Source organism: Pteronotus mesoamericanus, unplaced genomic scaffold, assembly GCF_021234165.1.
Source record: "Pteronotus mesoamericanus isolate MK-2021 breed Mesoamerican mustached bat unplaced genomic scaffold, CSHL_Meso_final contig_33, whole genome shotgun sequence".
NCBI lineage: Eukaryota > Metazoa > Chordata > Mammalia > Chiroptera > Mormoopidae > Pteronotus > Pteronotus mesoamericanus.
In genome coordinates this window covers 10,389,910-10,413,083 of record NW_026555135.1, presented here as the reverse complement: position 1 = coordinate 10,413,083, position 23,174 = coordinate 10,389,910, and the positions used below count along the sequence as shown (strand labels likewise).

Sequence of the window (23,174 nt, the reverse complement as noted above, 5' to 3'; positions counted from 1 at the left end):
ATCCCCCATGGCGGCCCGCCGTGGGGTGGAGAGTGTATTTTTCTTGGACACCCCAATCTCTGGACGCTGTTACAAATACACTTTGACAGGGGGGCCCTGGCTGTGCCCTGTTACACTATGATGCTCCCAAACCAAAATGCTCGGGGAACACCACCCAGGAGATGGCTAAGTGTGCCTGAGAGAGTTGTTGAAAGAAAAGGTGGGATGGGCATTCCAAGCTGAGGAAGAACATATGAAAAGGCACAGAGGGCCTGAACAGCAGGGCCACACGGGAAGATCCGTGAGATAGCGAAGTGTGAACCATAAGAAATGCATAGAGAGCCAAGGTTCAAAGAGCCCATGGAGCCCAAATAATGAAGGTCTCACAGCTCATGCAAAAGAAAATAAGGAGAATTTTATTTCTCAGGTAGTAGAGAAGCAATTGGAGCTTTGAAGAAAGGGGGTGAAATGATTGTTATTTGTTTTGTAAGAAAATTGCTCTGACAGCAGCGTGAAGGAGAGCGGTGCAGGGTGTGTGACTATTAGGAACAGCCTAACCTAACGAGGAATCTCCAGCAGGTCCAGGCGCGAGGTTCTGTCGGCTTGAACCAAACAACAATGCTAGGATGATTGGAGAGTCATTTCTCAGATAAAACTGATTGCATTTGTGGGATAATTGAAATGTTAGATAAGCACTAGAGAAGCAATGAAGAAGTTTCTGATTGCCAGATTGGACAGACAGCATTAACCAGATAAGGAATAAAAGAGAAAAATAAAGTCTGGAAAAGATTATGAGTTCATTCTTAGGCAGTTAAATAGAAGCTTAGAGTAGAGGAGACTGTGATATAGTCTGGAGATATGGATTAATGACTCATTAGTAGGGAAAGGATAAGAATACCCATTTATTAATTTCACAGATATCAGGGCCTTAATATGTTCCAGGCACTCTGCTAAGTGCTAGAGGCACAAGGTGTTGCCCCTCGGAAATTACAGTCTTAGCCATGGCCTAGTAGCTCAGTTGGTTAGAGCATCATCCCTGTGCACAGTCAGGGCACATATAAAGATCAACCAATCAATGCATAAATAAGTGGAACAATCAATTAATCTCTTTCTCTCTCTCTCTCTCTCTCTTCCTCCCTCCCCTCTCCCCACTTCTTCTCTCTCTAGAATCAATAAATAAAATTTATAAAAAGAAGGGAAGGAAGGAAGGGAAACAGAAATTGCCCTGGCTGGGTGGCTCAGTTGGTTGGAACATTGTCCTGATACACTAAGGTTGTGGGTTCAATACCCAGTCAGGGCACATACAAGAATCATCCAATAAATACATACAATAAGTGGGGTAACAAATCTACATTTCTCTCTCCCTCCCTCTCTCTCTCTTTAAAATCAATAAGTAAATTTTTTTAAAAAATTAAAATCTAGTGGGAGATAAGCAACAAACAAATAAAATAATATTTTAAGTGCCATGAGGAAGACATACAGGGGGCCTATGATAAAAAATAATAATAATAATGGAGTAGGGGACTAATTTAGATAAAGTGGTCAGATAGTACCATTTAAACTGAAATTCTAAAGGAGCAAAAGTTGTTCTGCAGAGAAGAACTAGGTGAAACGTATGAAAGGAGAAGGCAGCCAGATATACAGTTTTTGGAAACACCATTTATGAACAATAAACTAATAAGAGAACCCCTTCAAGGAGGCTAAAAAGGAACACACAAAGGTAAGAGAATAAGCAAAAAAATGTATTCTCTTTACAAGAAAAGGAGTCTCTAACTGCTGTCTATTATAATAGCAACAAGACACATTGTACTATTTAAATATAAACTGCTTAGAAGTAAATAAAATGGAAAATTAAGTTTTTCAGTCACATCAACCACATTTCAAGTGCTTCATAATACATGTGGCTAGAGGCTGCCATATTGGACAACATGAATGTACAACAGTTCCATCATCACTAAAAGTTCTATTGTCAGTGTTAATGTAGAGGAGAAGTGTAAATGTCAAAGCTGAAGACAGGTCAAGTTGGATAGGAACTAAAAGGATATTCTTGTTCTCTCTGCTCTCCTCAAGATGAATCCTGAACATGTGTTGAATAATCAAATAGAATTGTGGTTTTAGAAGTAGGAGACTCCCATTTCTGGTTTTCATTAAGTAAATACATATAAGACTAGATTTGGAAGGGATCATAGCAACTCTCATTTACTGTATTCCTGACTCCCTCTCTCATACAACATGGAAACTGTTGCTTGACAAAGCTGTTTTTAAGGATACCTAGAGCTTCACATTGGAGTCAAGACTCCAACAGATTTCGGCTTAAATTTTTTTTCCTACAATAATATGGATGTATCCAAATTAGAGTTAAGGGAAGATCTATAAAACTTGAAACCAAAGATGTTTAGTTTAATCATTTCAAGCCATTTCCCCCATATCACACTAATTGCAGAGGGGTTGAGCATTTAGTAATTAATTGGAATTTCTTAATACCATAGAGCTCTATTTCAAAAGACAGTTTAAATAATTTTTCATAAAATATGCTTTGCCTTTAGGAAGAATATTCAGGGTTTTTATTTTCTCCCTAATCCTATTCTCAAATATTATTTTGGTTATACCCAGCCTTCATAATGTTTTCAGACAATATTTCACCAGTCATGAAAGCTTGAGGAAAAATGTGCAACTATAAAAAATAAGTCTGTAAAATGCTTATAGTTTTATTTAATAAGATTGCTAAAAATCATTCCTTTTGTAATCAACTGCTTTTTAAAAACTCAAAATGCAACAGGAAGCAGAAGCAAATATCTGTCATTATGGGTGGTGTATATAACTTATTAGGGAAGTTTTTAGCAAAAACATTATGAAATAAAGAAAAACAAGAAGAATAATTCTATTTTCTTTTGCTTTGTAAATGACATGATGAATACAAGGCATATGTGAGAGCAATATTTAATTGCTTCCTTATTTGTCTTTTTGAGAAATTTAGATGAAAGCAAATTGAGATAAAACATGGTTATTATATTTGATACGTGAATAAGCAAAAACTCCAAATATTTCAAAATCAAACTAATCAAGATTAGATTGATATGAGTCTATAGTTGATTTATGTTTGTGAGGAGAAAGCTATTTGTCTATTTGATTCATTTTACCAAGGATATTATATGTTCTCAAATGTGTAACTAATTCTGAGATTTCCTCCAGAGAAGAGAGCTGAGAGTTTTGGGGTTTTGTTTTTTGTTTTTGTTTTTGTTTTTTTACAAAGGTTGCAAACTAGATTTTAGCAGTTAAATCTAACACTGTTTGTTACAGCCTAAACCAAAGCCCTTTGCTTTGCAGCAGCGATGTCTTTAGAGACCTTTAGAATGTTCAATTGAGCTCCTTGCAGTCAAACTTCAGAGGTTGTAGAAATAGCACACGACATAAACACTTGAGGCTCACAAACAGAAGTTGCTCCCTGCAGAGTCTCTCCTGGGGGCAAAAACATTCAGTGCCTTCACATTCCCCAGCTAAAGCTTGAATTCCTTAGCTTGGCATCATTGTTCCTCCCAACCTGCCTCAGTCTTCTCCTTTGCCTTGACACAAACCCTGCACTTCATTCAAGCTGTGAAACTCCTGTTCTCCAAACACATTCCACATATGCTCCCCTCAGTCATTGCGCTCATGCCACCTACTGAAACATCATCTACTTTCCTTTCCACTTAACCAGGTTCTACCCATCGGTCAAGATCTAGCTCAGGTTCTATCTTCTCCAAGACTTAATCTTTTTTTCTTTAAAGCAGAGTTTTTTCACTATTCTTGGCAATCATTGGGTATTCAACATAATGTGGCCTTGCATTGTTGGTTTATTATTTTATGTATAGTTGTTTTCCAAAGGTCATAATTCCCTAAAGGGAAAAGGAGTTAGCATTTGTTGAGTACTTGCTATATGATTCTAGTACTTTAGATATTATTTCAATCCATCCTCACAGTATCTTAAGATAGATATTACTGCTTACAATTTAGAGCTAAAAAAAAAATCAGACATTAAAAAATTCCAACAAGGGATCATTGTCCCTTAAACCAAAAGGTTGCAGTTTGATTCATAGCCAGGACATATGCCTGCGTTTCAGCTTTGGTCCCCGGTCAGGGAACATACAGAAGGCTACCAATTGTTGTTTCTCTTACGTTGATGTTTCTCTCTCTCTCTCTCTCCCCTCTCCCCATTTCCTTTCTCTGTATCTCTCTGGAGTCAATAAACTTATATATTTAAAAATTTTGCTGTGGCTGGTGTGTGTCAGTGGACTGAGTGCCAGCCTGCAAACCAAATAATGGCTGGTTCCATTCCCAATCAGGGCACATGCCTGGGATGCTGGCTAGGTCGCCAGTTAGGGGAGTGCGAGAGGCCCCTGTTACTGTTTCTCTCCCTCTTTCTCTCTCCCTTCCCCTCCTTCTAAAAAAAAATAAAATTAAAAAAAATTTTAATTCTGACAAGATTAGTCAGCTCTTAATTGATATAATCTATCTAGCTCCAATGTTCTAGTCTTTCCCAATATCACAGCATACCACACTATCCCAATCAATTAGAGTTCTTTTTATCTTGCATAGTACCGATCACAGTATATTTCATATATACTCAATATCTGTGTGGTGGCCATTTTGCTGAAGTCAGCCCATTCTCTGTCATGTAATGTTGAGAGCATAGAACCTACTTTGTAATGCCACATTTCTTGTGTAATATCTTAACATCACGTCCTCATAACAGCAGTTCAACAAAACCCCGTTATCTTTGTGTATCTATGTGATGTCCACTAATCTGCTTAACTGGTTATTTGACTGATCAGGCATACGCTGTACTACAGTCTTCTGAGGCACCAGGTCATGTAGATATAAGACATCAGCCACAGTCGAATTAGCACATCCACTCCATTAAAAAAAGCACTATGGAAAACCATAATTAAATTAACATGTGGCTTGGTGAGCCTGGACTCTGAGAGGGAAATCAGCCAATCAGGTGACCTTGATAGCTACTGTCATTGAGCTAGGATGGCCAGATGAACCCACCTGCGGGTTGTCCCAACCAATAACACATTCATCTATATCAGCGACCTAGAGTTGGAGCTGAGAGCATCTCTACTACACAATGCTGGAGGCCTTGCCAATTCTTTCTCCTAATACCCAGGAAGACTCTCGCTCTTTCCTTTTCCCAGCTTATTAAGTTTTATGAATTCTATTTCTAAAGCAAATCTTCTTCCACATTTAAATACACCTTGCTTAAAATGTCTTAAATAAACAGGCCCTCCCTTTCTTTTTTCTTTTGAGCTAAAGCCAGATCAGATATGTATCTTTGACATCACTGAGAGGCTAATATTTTTGTGCTTTATCCTTTTGTTTAGGGTGCAGCTTTTCAGGGTCCTGATATCAGCAGGAGTTTTTGATCTAAACCCTGGGCCCACACTGTCTTATTCTCTGTGCCCCTGTCTATTCTGGACACAGGAATACTAGCTCTTCAGGGACCTGCAGAAGTTCTTGAGTCCACTACTAGTCCCAGTACTTGCTTCTCTGAACTTGTATCCCCACTTTATTTCCAGCCTCTGAGGATTTCTCTTACTTATGTGCAAGCTTAGCCAGTCATTTAAAAGGTTGTTATGAATATTCTCTTCAGAAGTTTACCTACTTTGTAATGAGAAGGGTTTTCAGGACATCTAACCTGCCAAATGGCTAGAAGTAGCATCTCAATGTATACTTTCCTTTAATGCTTTTTGCTCTATACATGCTTTTACCTCATTGTCTTGTCTGAATTTTATTACTCCCTCATGGGGAAAACATAGTTCCTTGCCAAGTTATTTCCCAAGCTAGAAACCTGCCCCACAGAGGGCATTCATGGGTTCTCACAAATCCCTAGAAAGGTGGAATTAGAATTCCGTGTCATTTCTTCCAAACTCTCACTTGTTTTCTTTTTATTCATGTAATGTACTTTGTGTGTTTGTGTGGCTCTCATAAGCTCAGCCTGTACTAGTTTCCAAAAATTACAAAACACTTAAACCATGGTCCATATCCTTCAGGACTATAACAACTAGCAGTATAGACAGACTGGTAACAAAGTATATTCAGAACAGTAGAAACAACAGTAGTGATATGACCAGTGAAAAGACAATGTGTTTTCAAAAAAGAAGCAGTTATTTTGTCTAGAGACAAGGGCACATAACACAGCAGAGAAAAGGAGAAGGTACCCAGCCACGGTCTTGAAGAAGTTAATTACATAGATGAGGACAGCATCATTTTAATCAAAGAGAAATAGCCTGAATAAAGACATGAAGACCAGGAACAACCTGGTATGAGGAGCTTTGGTTGGCAACTTTACATGCTTAAACCACTATGGTGGACTACGGCCCGCGAAGTCCCCTGATTTGCGACGAATGGAAGAAAGAGTTGTCCCAGTCACCATTTGCCTGTCAAGGAAAGGGGAAGGCGAATCTCTCTCAAGGAGAATGCTCCAAGCGCCCATGCTCAAAGGCTTATATTGAGAGTGTTACAAGCAAGGGGATAGGTAGCAGTAATGTATAGATAATCTAATGACATCACTAACTTAACCGTACAGAGAATAGGTGATGTTTAAAGAAGACAACGGCAGGAACACACCCAATTGCTTGGGTCCAAGAAGAGCAAACATTATGGTGCCAGGAGGGATTTGGGTTGGAGTCCGGGAATTTTATAAATTTCTTCCCCAGCCTTGAGCTGGTTATCTGGTATAAGATTAACAGAGCTTGAGGGAGAAACAAAGCCTGCTGCAAGGAGTGTAATTTACTTCTAGGCCTGATTCCCCACCCCCACCCCCCGGAGGCCCTTGGAGGTATTACCGATCCTGCCTATCAATCACATTACCAGTGTTCCGGCCAAGCCTTACAGGTCCTCTCCCAGGCCCCAGCTTGTATGGGAATACAGTCCCTGATACCACTCAGAGTTGCTCCCTACAAACCATGGAGTGCAAGGGAGCATGGTGAAGAGACATAGAGGGGGTAGGTGAAGGTCAAAGAATGGAGAACTTTGAATGCCATGCTTGGAAGCTAACACTTTATCCTTAGGACACAGAGATTCTTAGAAGGTTCCTGAGTAAGAGTAACATGACAGGTATGTATTTTAGAAAGACAGCTAGAAACATTCTCATAGTTTAGTTCCCATTGCACCAGACAGCCTCTCACCATGGGTGTTCTGAGAGTTAACTAGAGTGACTTCACAGAGCTCAGACGTTCAAAGCTCAAGAAATATCCCTCTAATTGCCATGAGAAAGTTTTCAGGTTTAGGTAGTTGCTTCCCTTTTTTAATCTTAAACATTCTTAAACCATCTGACTTAAGGAGAAGGAATTAGCCCCTAGTATCCAGCTCCTGAAAACATTCCCGCTAGCTGAGAACATCCTCCAAGACTCCAGCTCAACAACATTATGCTGCTGATCTGCCACAGCTGAGAGCAAGCCAGGCTGGCTTCTCTCCAATTGTTTGGCATTTGAGGGTTTTATAAAGGGTTTTTACATCACATTAAAATGAAAAATAAAACTACATAAATGAGTGTTGCAAATTTCATCCAGGTGATGAGAAAAAGGTAATCTTCTTTAGAGGAAGACTAGTCACTGTTTGCTCTTGGCTACATTAGGTTATTGCACACATGTTTCTGAATAAGCAATTGTCTCATTCCTAGGATTTTATAACTATTTACATTTGGCTCCTCTCACCCCAGCCTCTGTGATCTTTGTTTTCACAGTGTCTGACACAGAGTATAATAGATACTTCATAGATGTGTGTGTATTGAAAGGTCAGATGGATGAATAAAATATGTTTTAAATGGATAGGTAATTTTTTTTTAATTTATATCCTGAGTAACCAGTTTCCATCTTCTATAGGTTCCATACTTAAAACCTAATAGGAAAACTGAAATTACTAGATAGTACCTACTATGCACCAGGTATTGGAGATAAAAGCAAATTTAATGGTCCCTGCTCCCTAATTGATCACTGTGGCTAGAGAGGAAAACAAGTAAACCAATCCAGTGTAGTAAAAATTGTGATAGATACATGGAGAGAATGATAGAAAAGGCACGAACCCCAACTAGATTGGGGAGATTAAGGAGAGTGTCAGGCTTCCAAAAACCCGTGATCCTTGAACTCCATCCTGAATGAAGAATAAGAGTTAGAATTTTGTTTCACCGTCCATGTTTTCTGATATATAATAATGACTAGTAGTGGGCCCCTAAGCTGTTGAATTCTGGATGATAAATGACATAGTAAATTGGAGCCTAAATCATTTCAGTAAGGAAAGTGTTATAGTTCTTAATAAACTGGTGGTGGGCATTCATTTATTCAATTGTCAGGTATTTGTTGAGCAGCCTTTTAGATGTATTGAGGATACATAGAAGGATAAAGCCTGAAACCATTTCTTCAAGAGATTATAATCTCACCAGAGGCTATAATGACCTCACACACAAAATAGTTGATGAAAACATAGGGCATTATATTTACTAGACCCAAAGTCATTGGCCCAGCCAACAAACACACAGAAGTGAGAGTTGTCGCTCAGAATTTGGGAATGGGCCATCATGAAGAAAGTGGACCTTGAGCAGGTCTAATATAAATGGACGAAAAAATAAGGTAAAAGAAAAGAATATTCCAGAAGAAAACTCGAAAAGGGGAAGACAGAGGTGGGAATACTAAATCAACTTAGAGGTACAGAGAATTACCAGGAGCCAAGTGCCACCCTGAGTACCATGGAGGAGACAAACATGAAGGAGACATCAAATGGGCTGTCAAAGGGCCAAGAGTACAGTCTCACTGGCAGCTCACAGCTGGATCCACTACAGACATGTTGCGTTTGACCTGCACCATACCTTGAATTTTTTTTCATCATTGTTAACTTAAAATTCTGGAAAACTTATATAAAAGTCTAGAGTCTATATATATATATATATTAAAGAACTCTGCAATGCTAGTCAGTGTTCTTGCTTGGAACAATGGTCCAGAGTTGAGCAGTGTCTAACCCATGGCCCACAGGCCACATGTGGCCCAGGATGGCTATGAATGTGGCCCAACACAAAATTGTAAATTTACTTAAAACCTATTTTTTGCTCATCATTTTTTGTTAGTGTTTGTGTATTTAATGTGTGGCCCAAGACAACTCTTCTTCTTCTAGTGTAGCCCAAGATGCCAAAAGCTTGGACACCCAACTTACATGGTATATAGTCCCCAATTTGCTACCATCTCTCCTCAGTCCATTTCAGTCATTAATGTTACCTGCCTATCCCTGTGGACTTTAATTTTTGCCATCCCTGGTTAAAATCTAGCAAAAAGGAAGTATATTTGCATAAATAATTATTCTATCAGCCCTTTTTATCCACAGATTCTGCATCTCCAGATTCAATTGAACTTGCCTGGTTGGTTGAATCTGTGGGTGTGGCACCTGCAGACACTGAGGGACAACTGCAATATAAAGTAGAGAGCCAAGTGAGGTCTAAGTCACTGGAAGAATTCACTCATTCATTTAGTAACTATTTTCTGAGTTACTGCTATTTGTCAGGCACCTTTTTACAATTGGGGAGATGCCGGTGCTTGAGTTCTCAAAGTTTACAGTCTATTGAGGGAGAACATGTAAGAGCAAATAATCACTGCACAATGTGATAAATATCACAATAAAGTTACATGAACAAGACATAGTGTGGCCCCAAGGAGCAAGTGATCACCTGAACCTGGGGAATCAGAGAAGTAGCATTTGAACTGTTTTAGAATGACTTAAGCCAAGGAATGGAAGTATGAAGCAACATGTCAAACTCAGGGGAACACAAGGAGTTTGATATGGCTGGAGCATAAGATGGTAGGAGACATTTAAGCAGGAAACTAAGAAAATCAGATTTGCATTTTAATGGGATCAATGTGTTTGGAACATTGAAACTGGAATCAAAGGCACTTCAAATTAGGAGATATCCTAAGAGGGTAGATCTCAACTAGAGGGGATGGAGAGATTGGGGTGGATAAAATGACATTCAGAGAGAGAAGAGTACAAGGCAACATATGATCAAGTATTAAAGTGTGTGGTTCAAATGATAGAAGCTAAGGGCTGTTAAAGTGAATCTCTGAGTGTCAGTAATTCTGGAAACTGTATTTTATAAATATATCATGATGCTTCTTTAAAATTTTTGGTCTTCCTCTGGCTTATATAGCATATATAGTTCTTTATATTTTTAATGTTTAAATTCTCTCTCCATTTAATGGACAGAACATTTAACTTGTGATAAAGAAACTAGCTTTGTCAAAACAACAATGAGATACCACTACACCCCTTTTAGAATGGTCAAAATCTAGAACATGGACACCAAATGCTGATGAAAACCTCTCATTCATTGCTGGTGGGAATGCAAAATGACACAGCCACTTTGGAAGACAATTTTGCAATTACAAAACTAAACATACTCCTACCCTATGATCTAGCAATTGTACTCCTTGGTATTTACCCAAAGGAGCTGAAAAGTTATATCCTCACAAAAACCCACACATTGATTTTTATAGCAGCTTTATTTATAATTGCCAAAACTTGGAAGGAACCAAGATGTCTTTTGGGAGGTGAATGGATAAATCAACTGTGACACATTTGGACAATGGATCATTGTTTAGTGCTAAAAAGAAATGAGTTATAAAACCATGAAAAAAACATTGAGGAAGCCTAAATGCATATTGCTAAGGGAAAGAAGCTAATCTGAGAAGGTGGCATACTATGGGATTACTACCATATTACATTCTGGAAAAAGCAAAACTATGAAGACAATAAAAAGATCAGTGCTTCCTAAGGGTTGTGTAAAGAGGAGATTGAATAGGTGGAGCACAGGGGATGTTTTTAGGACAGTGAAACTACTATGTACGATACCATAATGGTAGATACATGGCATTATACATTTATCCAAACCTATACAATGTATAACACCAATAGGGAACCCTAATATAAACTATGGACTTTGGCTGATAATGATGTGTCATGTAGGTTCATCAATTGTATAACAAAGGAGGGGGATGTTGACAATGGGGAGTTGGGGGGGCGGGTTATGCATGTGTGGATGCAGGGCTATATAGGAAATTTCTGTACCTTCCCCCTATACTGTGAACCTAGAATTGCTCTAAAAAAATGTCTTAAAAAATTTAATAAGGAAGAAAGGGACACTGATGTTTACCACCTGTATGTCTATGCTCAGCCAGCTTAGACAATGGACTTAAAATAAAACTTCTAATATTTCACAGGGTTTTTATCTTCTAACAGGAAATAATATATGAAAACACATTACAATCTACAGTTTAATATAATCTGTCCTCATTTTAATAAATATTAAATATTTTAAAATATTTAATAAATATTTTTCTAATTTAATAAAGAATTTAAATTAGAAAACGTAAATCATTTGGAGTATGCTTAGGACATTTTATTTGCATACTATTTTAAAGACCTATTTCTTTGAAATCGACTTTGTCTGATACAAGTATGGCAACGCCAGCCTTTTTCTCATGTCCATTTGCTTGGAATATTATTTTCCATCCCTTTACTTTCAATCTGTGTAGGTCTTTTGCTCTGAGGTGGGTCTCTTGTAGGCAGCATATGTGTGGGTCATGTTTTCTTATCCACTCAGCTACCCTGTGTCTTTTGATTGGGGCATTTAGTCCATTCACATTGAGAGATATTACTGATAGAAACTTACTCATCTTTTCTCTTTGTACTTGTGTTCCTCTCCGTCTCATTCTTTTCCTTCATCTGCTTAAACCAGTCCCCTTAGCATATCTTGGAGTGCTGGTTTGGTAGAGATGTATTCTTTTAGCTTTCTTTTGTCTGGGAAACTCCGTATTTCTCCTTCTATTTTAATGGAGAGCCTAGCTGGGTAGAGCAGCCTTGGCTGTAGGCCCTTGCTTTTCATGGCTTGGAATATTTGTTGCCATTCCCTTCTGGCTTGGAGTGTTTCTGTTGAGAAGTCAGCTCCTAGGCGTATCGGGGCCCCCTTGTATGTTACTTTCTCCTTCTCCCTTGCTGCCTTGAGGATTCTCTCTTTGTCTTTGACATTTGCCATTTTAATGATGATGTGTCTTGGAGTGGACCTCCTTGGGTCCTTCTTGAGTGGGGTCCTCTGTGCCTCCTGGATCCATGAGAGCCTTTCTCTCCTCAAATTAGGGAAATTTTCCATCATTACTTTTTCGAGGAGGTTCTCTATTCCTTGCTCCTCTTCTTCTCCTTCTGGTATCCCTATTAAAAAAAAATAAATTGTTCTGAAATACAATTAAACTGAGAAATAATGATTAAACTAATCCTTTGGGTCTTTGTGAGTCAGAGAGAGTGATCAGAAAATTCAAGAAAAAGGTGTTAATAAAGTTTCTAATAAAAGATATAATTCTGCATAGGCAAGTGAAGAAATGTTATGACCAAATTCATATTAATTAAATTTGGATTTGAAAACAAAATTATAATGAATATCTCTTTTGTGTAAAATAAATACAGTACCAAATATAAAAGGTAGATCATCTATACCATTGCATTTGACCATGCCATTCAATTCTGTATTATTTTTCATTTATTAAATAATCAATTAATAGCAAACAAAAATAAAAATTTGTATAGACTGCAAAAAAAAAAAAATAAAATAAAAAAAAAAAAAATAAAGACCTATTTCTTTGTTATTTCTCCCCATTATTATAATAAGTATCATAATTCATTGCAATATAAAATTGTATTTTTAAAACAGCATTTAAAGTTCACAGGTTAAGAAAATTCCAAATAATTTGGTTTAAAGACTTGTTCAGATCATTTGAAATAAATAAATGAGTTTCAAGTAAAAATAAATAAAATCTACTGTCACTCAAAGATTATATGTTTTGAGTCTATATAAATAGGAAGCCATATGTCAAAGTGCAGAGGTCACTAACAAAATGCTCCCACAGAAGTAGCATAGGGAATTTATGAGGGATGCTGTTTCACAACTCTTTCTGTAGAGAGTCACTTTACATATTAAACATGTAAGGATAACTCTTACTTCCAAAGGAATGATATTCTCTCCCATTTCTCTGCTAAAATATTATAAAACTTTTATTTTCCCATTTTTGAAAGAAGCATCAGTACAGGATGCTTCACTTTCTTCTTAACTTTGGAAGAGCAACTGTGATGCCACTGACAGATTTTTTTGCCTGGGAAACATGAGAGGGAGGTGAGATGATGGCAAACTGGAGAATAAGCGCCGCTTCTAAAGAGGGCCCTGCTCTCGTCAATTGTTGCTATGCAACAAGCTTGAGAGCCAGTGTTGATAGACTACCTGATTCCACATAAACCATAAATCCATATTTTAGACAAATTTTTCTAATTTTAAACATGAGCAACCGATTCAAAAATTTGTAAACACTATGGGTCAGATTAGGCCTTCAGTTTGCTGATTTGCAATCTCTGAAATAGATCATGCTCTAGTCTCTGAGACTTTGAGTCAGAAAATCTGTGTGTTAATCTTGCCTTTGCAACTTACTAAACAGTAAAAACATGGGCAACCCGTTTCTTTTCACTAATTTAAAAAGTTGTCAGAATGATGTCTTCTTCAGGTTGTTGCTTTTTCTTAAGATTTTGTATAAAAATATTCAAACACAAATAAAAGTTTGAAGAATTTTACTATGAACTCGCAACTTACATTCCACTATTAACATGTTCCTACACATGCTCTACAGGTTACCTATCCATCATCTATCAGTCATCAACCCATCTTACTTTTGGATCAGTTTCACAGTAGTTGTCAACATCAGTATACCTCCTTCACTGGATTACTTTGAGGAATAAATGCAATGATGCACAGAAAGCATCAAGCACAACATCTAGCACATGGATAAACCTTAGAGCCACAATAGCCTCCTTCTCTCCATCTACGTATAATCTGAGTATCATTGGACCCACTAAGTGTGTTTTATACTTGGGAAGAGGGAGATTTCTACAATAACTTTCTCATCAAAATCTTGTTGACCCTTATCTTCAAATTGTGTCCAGGTTCTGGACTTCTGGTTCTAGCCCCACCACCCACCCTGCCAAAAAAAAGAAAGTATCTTCATTCCTCTCTAATCCTTCCTTTTAAAAATAATTAGATATAATAAAGCAAGCAAACATAAGAGGACTCTAAAAGTTGGAAAGAAGGCAGACTGGCTTGAAGAGGAAGGACACCGCAATGCATTCCCTGGATTTTCTTTCTGTTTCCCATATATCCTGGATGGGGCACTGGAGATGCCTGTACCCTGGAACCCCTAACCAGCACAGACAAAAAAAAATGCCTCAAGAAAAGCTTGCTCCCTATAGCCAAAGGCCTGGGAAAAGGATGGCCTAATAGGACAGGGAAATTCTTGACAATGATAGCCCTACTCTAGCCAAACACCAAAGGGAAAACTATCCCATCACCATTACAGTACCGGTAGACTATACACTAGCCAGGCTTCTGGCCCCAGCAAGACAGCTGGAAGAGGCAATCATGAGATGGCCCCCCTCTTCCTCCACTGAGCTGGCGTTGGTGGAACAAACAGAGCTGGACTTCCAGCCCTGTCGGCAGCAAAGGGGCAGAACCCGGTGGTATGGGAGTGTCCCTGGGTGAGGTTTACATTTGAATTGGTATTGGCATAAGGCAGATTTCCCACTCTAATCTGGGTGAAACCACCCAACCTATTAAAGGCCTGACTAGAAAAGCATAGTAAGAAAAACATTTTCTCTTTCTCTTTCTGACTGTCTTTGAGCTTGGACATTAGTATTCTCCTGACTTCAGGCTCAGAATCAAACTGAAACATCCACCATCAGCTCCCCTGGGTGTACAGCTTGCCAATGGTAGATCCTGGGATGTCACAGCACCTGTGACTGCATGAGTCACTTCCTTATAATAAAATTCCTTTTTTTCTCCTATTGGTTCTGTTTCTCTGGAAAACCCTAACTAATGCAGTCTTACGAACCACAAGAAACTGGATTCTGCCAACAGCCTGAGTGACTATGAAAGTGGATTTTCCCCCAGAGCTTCCCAATAAAGCTTGGTCGGGCTGGCACGCTGATGTTAGCCTTGTGAAACTTGAGGCAGTTGACTTAGACAAGCCCATCCAGATTTCTGACCTACAGAACTGTGAGATAATCAGTGTTGTTTTAAATGACTAAGTTTATGGCAATTGTCCCTCATCAGTAGAAAATTAATACACTGGCCTCTTTATCTTTTACTGTTCTCCTTCCTTTATTTACTCGGTCCAGCCACACTGACCTCCTTGCTCCTCCTTGACAATACAGGGTACCCGCTCTCCCACATCAGGGCCCCTGCACTGGCTGTTCCTTCTGGCTGAAATGTTCTTCCTGTAGACGCCCACATGGCTAGTTTCCTCCCCTCTTCAGTCTTTCCTCAAGTATCACTTTCTCAATGAATCCTACGCAGGCCCATCCCTGCCACAACCTATCCTTACACAGCTCTGTCTTTTCTTTTTCCCCAACGTATTTATTGTCTTCTATCCTACAACAAAACAAACTTCTTTATTGTACCTATTGCTTATTAGTGGTCTACCATGATTAGAATGGAAGTCCATAGGGGCAAGAATATTTGTTTTGCTTACAAACCTTCTGAGCACCAGGAACATTTCCTGCCATAGTAAATGCTTACAAAGTATTTGTAAAATGAAACGAATTAACTATATGACAAGTTATATCGTATAGTAACATGACAACCTGTGATGTGCATTGTCCACCCTAACCCACACTAAGACTAAATATAGATTTAATGCATCTCTTTGTGCATGGAAATATGACAACAAATAACAGAATATTTTTGTGGTCATTAGTATAAAAATACATCGGATGGTTCTTTGTCATTCTTATAGCATTAAGAGCAGGAAAATAGAAAAACTCTAATGATTGAAACTGAGATATGTGGAAGAGGAGGTAGGAGATACAAAAGGCACGCTGGTCAAACCTAAGGCTCGCAGAATACACTTCTTAAAACTACTGATATAGAAAATAGAATTAGGTGCCTTCTAAGACCCCTTACAATCCTATATTCCATAATTCTGTGGCCTTTCCACAAACTCAGTTAACTGTTGGCTCAAGATTTGATCTCTCATTTTTTTATTGATGACCCTCAAGTCTGCATTTACAGTCCTCGCTAAGGACCCAAATCCCCATCCTTTGTGTCCATCTGCTTCCAAGCATCTATATGTGGATGGTCCGAACACGGACCTGAAATGGAGTGTGTCAGAATGATGCTCACCTTCCTGACCCTGGATTTCACTCCTTTCCCACTTTTGTGATGTACTTAGATGTTCTCACTCCCCTCCTCCTCCAATGCCTGAGTCCTCGTCTGGGCCCACTGTTTCTCCCTCCGAATTTCCTCTCTCATGTTGTTTTTTTCATTATCACTGCCATCACCCCTGTGTAGGCTGTTCAGGTCACTTCCTGAAACCTGGATTACGTGGCCGATAGCCTAACTACTTTTCCTGCCTTCCATCATATGTACATATTCCTCTCCAACAATCCTATACACAACAGTTGCTTAATCTTTCTAAAACAGATTTAAGTATTCCTGGTACCTCAAAGTCTTTCAGTGAGTTCCCACTGCTTCCAGAGTAAATTTGAATTAACTCTGTAGGATCTTTTATGTCTGGCTTATTCAAACTAGATTCTTGCCCCTCAAGTTTTCGCACTCATTTTTGGATACATCCATCTTGCTGAGTACTATGGTGGTATTTTAAACAAAGGTAAAGTGGAAGTGGAAGTAAGGCTAGTTCAAGGAAATGTTTTGGAATTAAGGAATGGCTTTCCATGGTATTTTGGCACGTGTTACAGTGAGGAATTCAGCATCTTCCCAGATAGCAGCATCTTTCTTTATGTGGAGCTCTATCTTACTTTGGGAGGCCATTTTCCAAGGTAGTAAATTGCTGGTATCATATATACCCAATGAAAGTAAAAGCAATCTAAGCCTTGATTGGGCCACCCTGTGAGCTGTATTCTCTGCTTGTTTCTGCAGGGAGCCCCGCAAGGTGGTCCTGCACAAAGGCTCCACTGGACTGGGCTTCAACATCGTAGGTGGTGAAGACGGAGAAGGTATTTTTGTATCCTTCATTCTGGCCGGTGGACCAGCAGACCTGAGTGGGGAGCTCCAGAGAGGAGACCAGATTCTATCCGTGAGTACTTCTCCTTAATTTTCATTCCCACCAGTCAAGAAAAATTCACTTTTAGTTACGACTCCAAAAGCACCTAAATTAAAAGGGAAAATAATGAGAGCATTATGTCTCCAGGTGCATGTGGCAGTTTAAATGGTGTTCAGGAGCTCGGTGTTTGTTACTTCCTTAGATTCAGGTAAAGGTGTTACTGTTTTTATTTAGATTTTCTGAGACATGTGTATCCAATTGGACATTGCCTCTTTAAGGTATATTACTTATTTTTTAACGCAAAATTATTTTCCATATCGATTTTCTTCTAAAAACTGCACCTTTATAATGTGTATATTTTGTTGCATACAAACTATGTAAGAAAACACATAATGCCCTGGCTAGTGTGGTTCAGTGGATTGAGCGCTGTCCTGCAAACCAAAAGTTTGTGGTTAGATTCCCAGTCAAGGCACATGTCTGGGTTGGGGGTCAGGCCTCCAACTGGGGGCATGTGATAGGCAACTGATGGTTGTATCTCTCACACATTGCTGTCTCTCTCTCCCTCTCTCTCCTTCCCTTTTCCTCTCTCTAAAAAATAAATAAATAAAATCTTTTTTAAAGAAAGAAAGTACATAACATAGTGTTATACACAATCTGGTGTATAAGTGGTAGCAGCATCACTTTACCTAAATGCAAGAATTACCAACAACAAGTTACTGAGCACTTATTATTTACCAAGAATGTTATAAAAGTAATTTTTAATGCTCACAATCACCCTAAAATGTATTGCCCCCCTTTCAGATGAGGAGAATAAGGTTCAGTGAGGTTAAATAACTAGCTAAAGTTTACCTAACTTGAGAGGGTCAAACCTGGAGTTTAAATATTCAGTTCTGCTACCCATCACACCTGCCCTCTCTCCTTTATTTCTTTTCTCCCTCTTTATTCCTTTTTCTCCACTCTTTTCTCCTATTTAAATATTTATTGACTGCTTCTTTCCACTGCATTAAGCTACCTCCCTGGTATAAATTTCATGATAGGTAGGTAAATCCATTGTGAGTGTTCATGTCTACACTGAAATTTTAAAAATCATGCAAATTATAATGGGGAATTACATAAGGAGCTTAGCTCTTATGACTGAGGTTATGGTTCATAACTCAGTGATGCACTTCGTTTGTGGTTTTTATTGTGTACTTAGGAAAATTTGCCTTTGTTTTGTAGCTATGATTTATAGCCGGAATTTTCTAAGTAACCTTATATTTTATAGCCATTATTCCATTCTCCCCGAAACACATATATGATTTACTCATATAACATAGTTGGTTGACCTGAAAAAAATGTTCAGTGATCATGCCCTGTGTGTTCCTGTGGTTCTCCCACACGTGCATGCTCTGCCCACTCATTTGCTAGCAGACAAGTGGAAGGATTCAGTGTGGAAGAAATAAGGAAAAGCCCCAACCTTGTTCTGTCATTCGAGAGCTGAACATCACCCCTTCAACTAATTCCCCCCTCTACTTCTTCTGTACTTGAACAACATACAAATTTTAACTGTAAGGTTTAATATGTGCTATTAATCTTGATTGCGTATATATATTTATGTCTTTCTTTATTTACTAAGTGATAAAAATTCCCTAAAAGAAAATTCCCTTTTACTCATATATGATTTTGTATCCTTGACATTCCTTGCACATAGCATTCTCTCAAAATAATGTTTATTGAATGAAAAAGTATTGAATAAATATGATATGAGGCACTATAGCCCGAGAGATTGACTCTAAAATTCCATCTAGAATATGCTAATGTATCCTCACCTTCCTGGCTCAAAATCTGTAGACTGGAGGTCGACTCTGTCCTCTGATCACAATCAGCATTCATATTGTCATAGTGTTTTCCCAGACACAAAACACTTTCACAGGCATTACTTTGGGGGATTTTAAAAGATATTCTAAGTACCAAGATAGATTATTGTTACTATCACTTTCCACATCAGGGAACCGGGACTCAGAAAGGCTAAATGATTTGCTAAAAGCTCCACAGCTACTGAATGTGACGTTGAACTCAAAATCAGGTGCCCTGACCCAAAATCAGTATTTTTTTCTCCCCACAGTACAGTCTCTCTTCAAAACTTGTCAATGGTCTCATTTGGCATCTTCTTAGTGTACACCACACTCAGAAACACACAAGAGCTAGAAAGAGATAATATATACATAGTACTTTTGAGTTAGCCATTATTATAACTAACAATCTTAAAACAATCTTATGGATTATTATACTTATTTTAATGATGAAGAAAACTAAGGCACAGAAATGATATTAGATTCTTTAACTCTGTTTAAGTGAGAAATCCACTCAGCTATACTTTTTATTCATTTTAACCTCAATGCATGTGGTAGAAAAAGGATGAGCTAATAACCTTTTTTATGACTCAACAAAGAAAACTCACAAGTATCTCTGCTTTTCAAAAGTAAATGTGTCCATTTAAATATTATTGCCAGGATCATACAGTAAATAAGATAACCAATTGGAATTATATAGTCTTAGAGATTATAATTCACAACAAAAGGACAGATATGTCCTTTTCAATGTAAAACATTTGCAATGTTTTATGTAAAAAATTTTGTAGTTCAGTGATGATACTGTTATGTGCTTTCTTGAAAATTAAAAGGAAGAGGGAACACTTCTCTCTTTTTAGCTTTCAAAAATGTATTTAAACTGTAGCTAGAAAATAGCTAGTTTCAAGGCTCAGTATCAGAATTGTGTTGGTTAACACTGTGAGAAAAGAATAAACAGGTTTGAGAAGTTCAAACATTACAATTTGAAAAGAAAACTGTCAGAATCGAATTATTAACAATGGACTATGGAGGAAAAATATTCTGCATCTACAGCTTACACTGGACATATCAGGACAAGCTATACCTTCCCGGAAAACACAAGAACAACAACTCTAATACTTGAGTTAAATAAAAATTCAATACAGATTACTAGGTCATGTAAGATTAATTTGCAAGCCAGTTATGCTAACAGTAACATAGTGTAGAGAAGAAAATAGAATTTTCATGGAAGAACTGGAGGGTAAGTCTCTGCTCTCAGTTGGTCTTTATAGAAAAGAAACATATAATAGACAATTACCTTTCTGATCAGGGGCATAATGTCCAGTCCTATTTTCCAGAATTTTTCTCCCACACAGATTATAGAATCTTCCTAGATTATTTATTTTACTATAATGGCTTACTATGTGCCAGGTGTTTAATAGGACCTGAAATCTTAAAGATGAATTAGATAAATATCCTCAAAATGTTCACAGCCTATAAGCAGATATATCCATATTATCTAATATACATGTGAGAGCATATACGGTAGCTATATATTGCATACTGAGGAAGGAGACAAAACACTTAGAACAGAACATGCCATAGTGTAAGCAATCAACACTGCTATTTCTACTAACAACTCTGCATTAAGGATGTGTCTGATATTTTTTCTAATAGTGTCAAATAATCATGTATAAGGAAGACCTCTTTAGGGAGTTTGAGTCATTCCTTCTTTGAGACAGGGCTTGGACTACATCAGTATTTCCCAAGGTGTGAAATAGCAAGGTTGTATTAGGTTGCCTCTAAAAGAAAAGTTTCCATGGTACCAAGGTTTTACACTGAAACTTCTCAAAAACATCTGTTACTAGTGTGCATTAGGAATCTCCTTAGAGACAGATAAAGTACCTATTTTGCCATGTATAATGCGTACTTTTTTGCCAATTTTTGAGGTGGAAGTAAGGATGCACATTACACATGGGTAGTGCCTGAAATACCTTGTATTTGTTCTTGTGTTTTGTAATTATTTGTTACATAAAATTTCTTGTACCATATATGTTCAAAAATAAATGCTAAAATTCATTTATAATACACAAAAACAAGTATCTATATATAAATAAATGAAAATTTGAATTAAAAAATTAAAACAAAAGATTTCTTTCCTGAAAGTTTGGGCCAAAAACATGGGTGCACATTATACATGGCAAAATACTGGATATATGACTTCTTCCAAACGGATTTAATCACCAAGCCCTCACATAAGAAGCACCTCACTGGACACCAGCAGTGGGAAATGCTTGCATAGATATTTTTTAGTCCCCCTAAATGACTGTTTTTCTACAAGGTAGTTGTCATGCCTGCCTGTAAAGAAAAGGCACTGTTTGAAGACTACGGGCGCCATCTAGTGTTCATGCTCTGTCTAAATACCTTGCACAGCCACCGAAGATGGAGGTCCTACAAGAGTTGTAGATTTATCCTCCACTTCCTGCTCATCACCAGAGCTAGGGAACTAAAATAGTTAAGATGCTGAAAGATAAAGAAACTATCACCTGAGGCTACATTCCATACACAAATTGTGAGTGATCTCTCCTGTCTAAATTCTCCTTTATGTATTCTGTTTCACAGGAATTTATTGTAGAGAGTCTAATCCCATTCATTGAACCTCCTTCTAGAGGTATTCATGAAGGAGAATTTAGGGCATTCAGCACGCATTCACATTAACTAGAGCAGTTGTCTCCTCAGGCATTCTTCCTGCAGAGGGAAAGACAGAAATGCTTCTGTTATTATTTGTTTCGATGCTTTGTTATGAAAAAAAAAAATGTGGAGCAGAGCACATTGAGGTAATACCCCTATAAAGAGATTCTTTCCTATCTCCCCAAGCAATTTTGTTTATTCCTTCCTCCAGAGTCTAAACAAGATCACTCCAGCTGACCTTGCTACTCCAAAGCTCACCCTGAATGGACTGGAAATATTTAACTAACATGGATGGGAACAAGTATTATCAGAAGTGAAATGCTGCAGCTATTTGGGTGAAGGGACAATACGTAGTTGTGAATTTTTAACTTGAAATTGGAATTACATTGTGGATTTAGAGTGAGTAAAAATGAGTCACAGCTGAGCTGGGCGTTTGATTAATTCTCAGGGTAGCTACCTATCTTCATGTTTAGAGCTAGGCAGAGGAAAAAGACTATTCGCACCAGAATCCTTACTGTCAAGTTATTTAAATATAATTGCATACTATGTACATTATTCGCCAACCAGGGATACTGATTAAGTCACCCTTATACTGTCATCTCAATTCTAAATCCCTTCTGGCATTATGCCTGAGCCCTGTTCCCACCCACCCCCTTAAAGAAAGTCCCAGTTATTTCTTTGATTCCCTGAAGTGATCCTCTTAAGAGCTTATAGAACTACCTCTTCCATTGACCCTGCCGTTATGGGCCCTGGCCTTCCTCTCTGGCTCCAGCCCCTTCCTCATGGAAGAGCCTTGCTTTCATAGATTTCGGTGCTTGGGAGTTTCTGCTGAAGAGTCTGTTTCTCAAAGTTCTGAAACCAGCACCCCCCTGAGACACCAGAGGCTTTTGGGGGCCTGTGTTGAGCTACAGGCAAGAGCATCTCCCCAGCTCTGTGCTTCTCTGTCACCTCGTTTCCAAAAGCACAACAGCCTCAACTAGAAGTCTCACCAAAAGAAGCATTTTTAACTTTTCTCTTCTCATCCTCAACACTGGAGTCCCCAGACTCCAGCCAAAGTTCCGCCCTTCCCTCAGAAACAAGCATCAGTCCCAGGTCTGGTCATCCATGACCAGGAGGACATTTTCTCTGGCTGAGCTCCACCAGCTCCACCTTCCCCACCCGCAGGAGGAGGCCAAAGACTCAGAAACCAACACTAGGCTAAACACAGCAGTACAAATTTGCAAACTGGAATGATTCAACATCTGTATTCAGGTTAAGGGTAATTTCACAGCCTCCCCCAAGAAAATGGGAAGACTTGTTCTTCCTCCCCAGCCCTGTCACCAAGGGCTTGTCTTATAATTCTGCTCAAAGAGGCAGTATTTGCTGACAGGAATACTGAACATCTTTAGCTTGAAAGACATTAAATAACATGTATTTTCTGTTCATTCCCACCCTGCCCCCTCTTCTCATCAAGATCTGGGAAATGCTTCAGCCAGGGCACTCTCTTAAACAGCCATGATGCAAATATAACCAAGTGGAGTAGGTTTTGAAAAGGTGAAGTCTTTCAACCCTAACTGTGACCAGTCAAAGTCAGGCTGCCTCTCCA

General features: G+C 38.4%; 1 protein-coding gene across 7 annotated transcripts in view; it reads left to right on the top strand.

Moving 5' to 3' along the window:
• The window catches only part of DLG2 (discs large MAGUK scaffold protein 2), an 839,012-nt gene that overhangs the window by 481,245 nt on the left and 334,593 nt on the right, over positions 1–23,174 (top strand). For all 7 annotated transcript variants that reach the window (XM_054576362.1, XM_054576359.1, XM_054576358.1 and 4 more), the window contains one exon: positions 16,967–17,123. In XM_054576362.1, the coding sequence (XP_054432337.1) occupies positions 16,967–17,123 (157 nt within the window). The remainder of the gene's footprint in view (positions 1–16,966; positions 17,124–23,174) is intronic.